Source organism: Folsomia candida, unplaced genomic scaffold (genome assembly GCF_002217175.1).
Source record: "Folsomia candida strain VU population unplaced genomic scaffold, ASM221717v1 Fcan01_Sc016, whole genome shotgun sequence".
In the NCBI taxonomy this organism is placed as follows: Eukaryota; Metazoa; Arthropoda; class Collembola; order Entomobryomorpha; family Isotomidae; genus Folsomia; species Folsomia candida.
The window spans coordinates 1838828-1847552 of NW_019091208.1; the positions used below are offsets into that span (position 1 = coordinate 1838828).

General features: G+C 35.8%; 1 protein-coding gene across 1 annotated transcript; it reads left to right on the plus strand.

Annotated features, from left to right (window-relative positions):
- The first annotated feature begins 445 nt into the window (after positions 1 to 445).
- Positions 446 to 3788, plus strand: LOC118437752. The gene is made up of 4 exons (XM_035857080.1): positions 446 to 470; positions 1206 to 1667; positions 2180 to 2585; positions 3083 to 3788. The coding sequence occupies exons 1-4, from the start codon at positions 446 to 448 to the stop codon at positions 3339 to 3341; spliced, it is 1152 nt and encodes a 383-aa protein (XP_035712973.1). The 3' UTR covers positions 3342 to 3788.
- The last annotated feature ends 4937 nt before the right edge of the window (positions 3789 to 8725 follow it).

Genomic DNA, 8725 nt, shown 5'->3' on the forward strand with positions numbered 1-8725 from the left:
ATGCGTATTATAGTTATTGTTTTTTCATGTGCACGAAATTACGCAAATTTTAAAGCATCAAAATGGTTGCATCTCGAAAAAACGAAATTTAATTGTAATAAATACTAGTTAGACAGACGGACATCGAGGTTACATATGCCCTGTTTCGAGAAACTCATAAATGTACAGGAAAATTCCACCTTAAATACAGAAAGGACAAATTGCGTCATTGCTACTAAACTTAAGGTTGATTTGCGTTTGGGTACAAAATATATACGTATTTGCATATTTTTCAGTTAATGAAAAGTACATACTTCTAAACTACCAATGTATTAAAAATATGATTTAGTCACGTATCTACCCCACATTGGTATTGATTCGGTAATAAGTTCCCATCGGATTTAGTAGTAGTTTGCTTCTTACAGTGGGGATTGAAACCGTGTTCACTCCAGATTATTTTTTTGCCATGTTAGAGACTGTGCAGAAAGCATGTGAGTCACATGATGTGACAGGTTGGCACTTGCACAAATGCGAAAAATTCAGCAAGGTTTGTGCAGTCCGCAGTAACGCACAACTTCTTTGTCACAAGCGCAAATTACGCAGCGTATTCGCAAACTTGCGGCGTCAAGAGTGTGCAGAATTTTTCGAATCTGCGCAAGCGCCGCACTAATTTTTTTTCTAAAGAGTTGCCCTTTCGAACTATTTAACCTAGTCAAAAAATATTCTGGGATGAATATGGTTTGCGTCCACATTTTGAATTTTTTACTACTACACGGTAGTGCTTGTTATTAATGGGGGCGATAGAGTCAAATATGTAAATATGTACTCGGGTCAGAAATGATTTAATACCAGTTTTCTAAGAGTGCATGGCTGTCACGTTTTTACAAATAAACCAGTTTTATCAGCCTTTAGTGAATCAAGCGAATTTTTTGAGATGTGTCTGAGGAGCCCCGTTATAAGTACATACATAATAATTAATTATGTATAAATCTTCAAATTGACCCATAAAAATGTTTGTTGTCTAAAATTTAAAAATCAATTCCCAAAGCGACAAAATCATTAAAAACGTGTCGATATCCAAGAAAAGTCATCGAGTTACATAGGGCCTCCTCAGACACACGAAAAAATCGTCGCTTAGAATTTCGCTTTGTTTTTCGCTTATCGATAGCATGGCAAAAATTATGAAAATTGCAAAATTTTGTTCGGACCTTAACCTCACTTCTGAGTTGAGTTTCTGTTCGCTTACCCCAGAGCTCGCTTATCAGGAAGTAAGCGAAAAACTAAGCGAAATTCGAAGCGACGGTTTTTTCGTGTGTCTGCGGAGGCCCATAATAAATATGTTTTTACTTTTAGCTCCGCATTCATTCTTTGCTCAATACCAAAGGATTCCAGTTCGCAGATCATCAAGTTCGCTAGATTCGTATCGATCACGCCATTTCCTGAAGTTCGTGAATCCCTTACCACTTCCTCAAATTTGCTCAAATTAACCCAACCCCGATCGACGGATGTCGCGGAACCGTACGACTTTGCCGTGTGTGTCCAACCAACGTACAATTACGCCAACGTTGCAGAGTTTTTGGAATGGCTGGAATTCTACAAAATGATGGGTATCGGCCACTTCACCTTTTACAATATGTCGATAGGACCTCGTGTCTCGTGCGTTATGAAATCCGCGGCAGTAAATGCAGGTAATAATAATAATGGGTAGTACATGATCATTTACATAATTCGGTAACAAGGTGTCACCATGGTTTAGGCAAACGTACATTCGTATACCTGATCAAAAAATCTTTCCTCGTTCACAATTTTGCCTACTAATTATATGGATTTCTCACTATACCCCATGTGTTAAACATATTTGTATGCACGCACGTGTTCAACACAAAATTATTCATTCAAATATTCATTCATTGGAATGAAGGACAGGTAACAAATTCACTAAAATCTTCACTCACTTTCAATATGTAACATTCATTCAAATATTCGCTCATTCATTTACGAATTCATTTTTTATTCAAATGCTCACTTATTCATTAAAAGGAATCCATTTATTCATTCAGATATTTCTCATTCACTTAAGAATTCATTTATTCATTCAAATATTCACTCATTCATTCTTCACGAATATGAGCTGAAGAAATAATTTTTCAATATTCACACCTTCAAAAACATTGAAATTTATCTTTATTTTTGCGTTTAGAGACTCCAATCACAATTTTAAAGTGGACATCCCCCATCCCTGACGACAACGTTCTTCATCTTAACGGTCAACTGGCGCAAAGCAACGATTGTGCCTTCAGATACAGAGGGTTGTCCAAGCACATTATTGGTGTGGATTATGACGAATTTCTCGTACCAAATTACACCCACGCTAGAAACTTTGGCGAATTGATCAACGTTTTGGACACACTTTGGACGAGCGAACGAAGGACGGGGAGTTTAGCCAGTTACCAATTTCGTATGGGTGTTTTTGATACGAGTTTTGAAAATTTTCCAAATTCAAGGAACAACTCGACGCCCGTGAACATACTCAAATTTGGACTGTATGACTTCAAAACGTACAGATACGTTACTCGACTTGAGTTCGTATTTCCGTTTCGACGAAGGTAAGTAAGTAAAAATGTGACTATGGTTCACACACAAAAAATTGGACCTAGAAATTCTATAAGGTTACCTGGTAGTATTTGTTTATTTTCATTGTTCAATCCCTTGCAGAATTTTTTTTCAATGCTAGAGTTCAAAGTTTTCTTATAGATATCATACGAAATTACATTGTCTCTTTCAGGTAACCTACTAGAAAAATTTGTCAAAACACATATCGCGTTTATTTCAATAAGCACTATTATACATACGCAGTTTTACAAATTTTTAATAAAATTTATTACCGATCAAAGACATCAAAATGTATTCAAATCTGGTAATACAAATTACGTTTATGTAAGCATTAAAAATGTTGCTTCTTCATGCCACCGAATTCGATACCACGCATAGTGCTAATTTTCCGAGATTACACTTTTAACAACGAAAGATTTCTGAGCGGACTATTAGAAAGTTTTGTTCGAAAAGTTAACACTTCAAAATAACCCTTGACTTTTTTTCTCAGATCGAAATTGATATCGAAACCTCGAAGCGTTATCGAGCCAGGGTTGCACTGGATGGACGAAGCGGTCGGGGACGAAGTGGAGTTTCAAGTTCCGCCAGAATTTGCGTATCTTCACCACATAAGGAGATTTGATGAATGCATGGATTGCATTAATCTTCCCCAAAGGGGCGACGTAACGACGCACTTTTATGCTTCCGAACTTTTAAAGAGAGTTCAAAATATGGTGGTTACATTGGCACGTGAATGTGATTTGGAGTGATAAATATGTGACATACTTCACGTCTGTACACTTCCTATAACCCTTGCAAATCAGAGAAAGGCAGATTAACGACATTGGGATTAAGGTTTAAGATTAAATACTAATTATTCAAATCTTGGGATTAAGATTGAGATAAGGATTGATTTTTAAAATATTTGTAGATTAAGGATAAAAATTAGGGATTAAATGTAAGGCAGGATTATGTATGTAACACTGGATTAAATTATAATTAGGCGTAAGAATTAATTTAGGCCTGGATGAATTATAGCTTTACACGCAATTTTATTAAGTTGGACTTAACATTTAGTTCATTTACACGCCAAATCCGCATACCATTAAATCGCAACACATACAAATCTTAGCCCTTCATGCTTCCAACGGGTTTTCAACTTGGTACTTTATGGATCTAGAGTGACGATAAGTAATTGTTTGGTACTAAAATATATACGTGTATAAAATCTTTGAATAAATAATAAAAACAAAATCAGCTTTCACTTTCTCTCATTCTTCTTACAGACAAAAGCAATTGTTCTCATTCGCAACGTTGGAAAAATGACAGGATATTTTACGCAACTTTAACCTCTGGAATGTCTCATAATTTTATTTCAGTTCCATCTCTAGCACAATGAGGCTCCACACCCTAACTCCTACGCTACATTTGGTGTCAGTTTTATGTCAAATTAGTATAATTTTAGCAAACAGTGAGCAATCCTATCATCCCACTAAAGTAAATCCGAACCCATTGTCGCTCGCTTACTTGACCTACCTGGAACAAGGGGAAATTAAAATCTATGAGAAAACCAAGCAACTAATAACCACTCTGGAAAATGGGATGAAAGTTCTTCGTGATTATGTCAAAGATTTTGAAGAAAGCAGGGATAACAGAGATAGAAAAGGTGAAGGATTTGAATCTTTCCCACACCGATCCCATCCTGTCACTACGCTCCGGCTGATTAGCAGATTTGCTCGCAAATTTCCATACTTTTGGGATGCTTTATCTACCATGTCGGAAAAACAGACCGGTAAGTTAGTTTCTCGTACATAGTAAAAAAATTTTAGTAGCAACCATACGTAAACAGATATATTTACTTAACTCGCGTATATACCATTTACAAAAAAAACAGACATTTTTTTACGTTTCGACATTTTATGACATTGGACCGCGTTCCCAGTTTCATTTATCAGTTCGAAGTGATAACGAATTCCGAAATCTGATTTAAAATGGTAAAAATTATGTTTTCGGCATTGAACATTTAACGGTGCCCATTTAAATTACTTCTAAAATTAGTTGTCGATAGCCGAAAGTACAAATTAACTAAATTAATCTTTACGAACTTATCGTGCTAATAGACATACAGACCGAAGGACACATCGGACACATCTTTTAACGACGCATCGCTCCTTAATAATTATGCGCATGATCCATGGACATCTTAACCAATTCCAGGAATCATAAAATTTTAATATTTTCAGACTTACTTAACACCATTTCCACCTTGGAGGACACTTTGACCATATTTCCAGACCAGTACGACACCTTCGATGCGATGGAGTCGGTCCTCCAATTGCAACAAGTTTATCAATTCAGCGCCATTAAGGTTTGTCCGTTAAACCAGACTATTTTTCAAAAATAGTTCACCAAAAAAATTAACAAGCGAACGTTATTTCAGCTTTCACAAGGAAAATTAACCTCAAAATTAATCCCAACAAATAAACTGCCATCTTCCGGTCTAACTTATCAGCACTGCATCGGTCTCGCGGGTATAGCCAGTAAGCTTCAACTCCACTCCTTGGCCGAGGAGTGGCACCAAGCTGCAGAATTAATCGCAAATTCGGACCACAGTTACGAAGCTGATTTTACGGAAAGATTTGATCAACGTATGTAAGATACATTCATAACTCTAACAAAATAAATAATACCGTGTTGCACTAACCCGGTATTAAAGTTTTACAATATTGGCATAAAATTTTTACCGACCAGGAGAATTTTAATACCAAGGGGTAGCAACTTTAATACCGAGAAGTAAATATCTGCGTGACTATGTATACCGGATTTCTAACAGTGTATTTGCTGGATACCTTTAAATACGCAAATAAAATGTACAGATAAAATGTACACTCTAAGAACTTCTATCACCGGATTATCACCGATCGGTGACATTAGCGGATGTGATCGTATGACAGATCGTAATTAATGTATCCCAATTATTATATCCTGTTAGTTAAGGGTGTTCCCACATAGTTATCCCGCTTTAACTGGGAGGTAGCATTTGAACACCGTCCGGTAAAGTCAAATATACTCACCGATCGGGGATATATAATCCGGTGTTAAAGTTTCTTAGAGTGCATGGACCTACACATACATAAATAAGACTTAAGTATTTCACATTTTTAAGATCTCCTATGCCTGTTGAGGAGATTACTAAAAAAGAAAATTTGGCAAATGCAATGCCGCAAGATACAGAAGATTTAAAATCTAATCCATTCACAAACTGTGGTGTAAACTTGGTAAGGCAAACAGCTAGTTTTTGGACAATTTGAAAGTCCAATGGACTAAACATACGATTTTTTCAACTCAGACACCTGTCGATCCACAACATAATTTGCGCTGTTATTACGACCATTCGAGAAGCAGTTATACGACCATCCTTCCCCTCCGGGTGGAAACCTTGTCCGAAAAACCGGACGAGGTACTCCTTTTCCACGGGATCGTTTCCCGCAACTCCACCAAACAACTGATAGCCGCGGCATGGCCGGAAATAACGGAAATTGGACAATCCCCACAACTTAAGGAGCCATGCCTCGTTCAATTTACCTGTAAGAGATGCATACACAAGTTTAAAACAAATATGTGTACATATTCTTTGTCCTACGATTAATTGTACCCTCTTATACAAAAATGACGTTGCCCTTTTGAACCATCAAGGTAGTCTAAATCCTATATTAAGTAAACTATATATACAAAATCCTGAGCACCATATAAAGGTAAAGCTTGCTCAGGATTAAGGATAGTATATCTGCATAATTTAGAATTCACAGTTGGTTTACAGAATATTCTAAAGGATGACATTATCTTTAACATTGTATGTGAGCGATTTCTACGAGATTTGGCATCTCTGAAAATGTTGCATAATTTAGTTGATAACACATAATTGATGTACATTTTAAAAGTCGATATTTAATATAACATTTTCTATAAATAGATTTATCAATTTTTACTTCCAAACAGTTTTACGGCGTAAACAGATTCCCCATATATCACGGAAATTGGAGTTGATGCTGGGTTTTCACGAAATAACGGATTCCTTAAATACCCTTTTGTACGCTTTTGGTATAAAGCTAAGTTATTTTTAAAAATTCGCTTATATCTAGACAAGGATCTGATAATAACTACTTGCAAATTTTAGGGAGGAGCAACTCCCCTCATCACGACGTTAATGTGACGGAAACCCTGCACGATTTCAAAGTTGGGCCGACGGCTTTCCCATTTTTTCGGGAAAGATACTCAACCATGCTGCTCTACGTAAGTTAAATGACCAGAGTGTGGGAATTTGATGCGCGATTTGGGATTTTGTGGGATGTGGGATTTTGATAAATAATTAATTTCTTCGAAGAAATTATATTCGCAAATTCGTCTTGCAATGGAGGTCTCCCAGATTTTGCTCTAATATTTTGACCAAATTCGTGCCAGCCAATTAGAAATTTAATTAACATGAAATTTGCAAAAATACACGATCTCCCAATACGCAAGTTTAACAAAGATATTAGCATCCGCAGAGGGGAAAACACGCAGAAAATTTGGAAAATATACTTTTTTTCAAGTTTTACAAAGTTTTCTCCTCTTTGCATGCATACACCAAACGATCCCGTCATACATGACAACTGGCGAATTGAGAGATAAAGAGCACCGTTTAGCAATTTTGTAATAAATTTAATTTGTGATCGTTCGTTCCTCTTTTTGAAATTTATTCCGCGTTATGTAAGTAACTAGACATTAATTTAGTATTAATAAGATTGCAGTTTGGGAAATGGAAATAGTATCCATTTTATGATCACAGCTATCAGAATACAATTTATTTATCTTTAATTAGTTGAATGACGTCGAACTTGGAGGTGACACTGTTTTGCCGGCCCTTAATATTTCCGTCAAAGCAGTCGCAGGTTCTGCAGTTTTATGGTAGGAGGGCAATCATTCTTGTCCAATTTTATTACTGAGAAGATCACCTATTTGCATATTTTACGACAGGTACAACCACAACGAGAAGGGGGAGGTATTACAGCGCATGACCCATCAGGGGTGTCCCATCTTAGTCGGACACAAATTCGTCATTGCGAAGCATCCACAAGTTCACAATTATAAAATGGGACCCAGTTGTGACCACGATTACCACACTTATTAAGGATTCCAATCCCATTATGGTCGAGGCATTAAAGTTATTTCTACATGAATTTCTTTAGTAAAAATGTATTTAATTGTAATTCCTTTTACATAAAATTGTTTGAAATAAATGTAAGCATTATTACATATGTAATCGAAGCTCATTTTTGTTTTACTTTCAGGTTTATGGCTTAACAAGTACAAACCATACCAGAATACGGACAAAAAAAATTGGAAAACATATCTGCATACAGTTGAACTAAGGAATACATACTTCACTATTTTAATTTAATTTGAATTCATATAAAACTTGAGTGTATCAAATTTTCCACTTTGAACCGCTCTCCATATTGCTTACCCGTCCAGATTTATTTGTCCGTGTTTTGCCTTGTCCAGCCCTGTACCACTTTATCCTCATTTATGCCCGGAACCCATTACTTTCTTCGGCGCATGCGTCATGGAGAGTGAGTGGGACTTTAAAATCTGTCCAAAATTAAAAATTGATACAAATTCGGAATATGAAATTCCGGGCAATTTTTTCCAAAGAAAATTTAAATAATTACAATGAATGAATGCTTGAATTAAAGAATACAAATGAATGTATTATCAATAAATTGGTGAACTTTAAAAATTCAAAACTACTTGGTTTAGAATGCTTTTTTTCAATAAATATTTATTCATGTCCAAGAAATTATTTTTATTAATCATTTTTTCATACTTATAAATGGCCAATATCAAGTAGTATGTACTCGTGACGAATTGTTACTTAAATTTTGTTTAATTATTTTAATGAAATATATCAAATTCAAAATTTTGTTTGAATTACGTAAATATGCATGTTCACATGTGACTCTACCGTCACTAGTGGTACTTATTTTTATGTAAGGTGTATTTACTACTATCACCACCACAGTCATTTTCTGGATTAGTCGTCATATTCAGTGTCGCCACCGTCCGAGCTAAGGTCGAGTGATGCATCCGAGTCAGAGTCTTCCATTAATTCACC

Excerpts from the sequence above, each read along its gene's own strand:
- LOC118437752 (XM_035857080.1), top strand. The coding sequence starts at position 446 with ATGTTAGAGACTGTGCAGAAAGCAT. Across the intron at positions 471-1,205 it reads AGAGACTGTGCAGAAAGCAT|TTGAGTTTCTGTTCGCTTAC; the intron begins GTGAGTCACATG and ends CTCACTTCTGAG. Across the intron at positions 2,586-3,082 it reads GTATTTCCGTTTCGACGAAG|ATCGAAATTGATATCGAAAC; the intron begins GTAAGTAAGTAA and ends TTTTTTTCTCAG.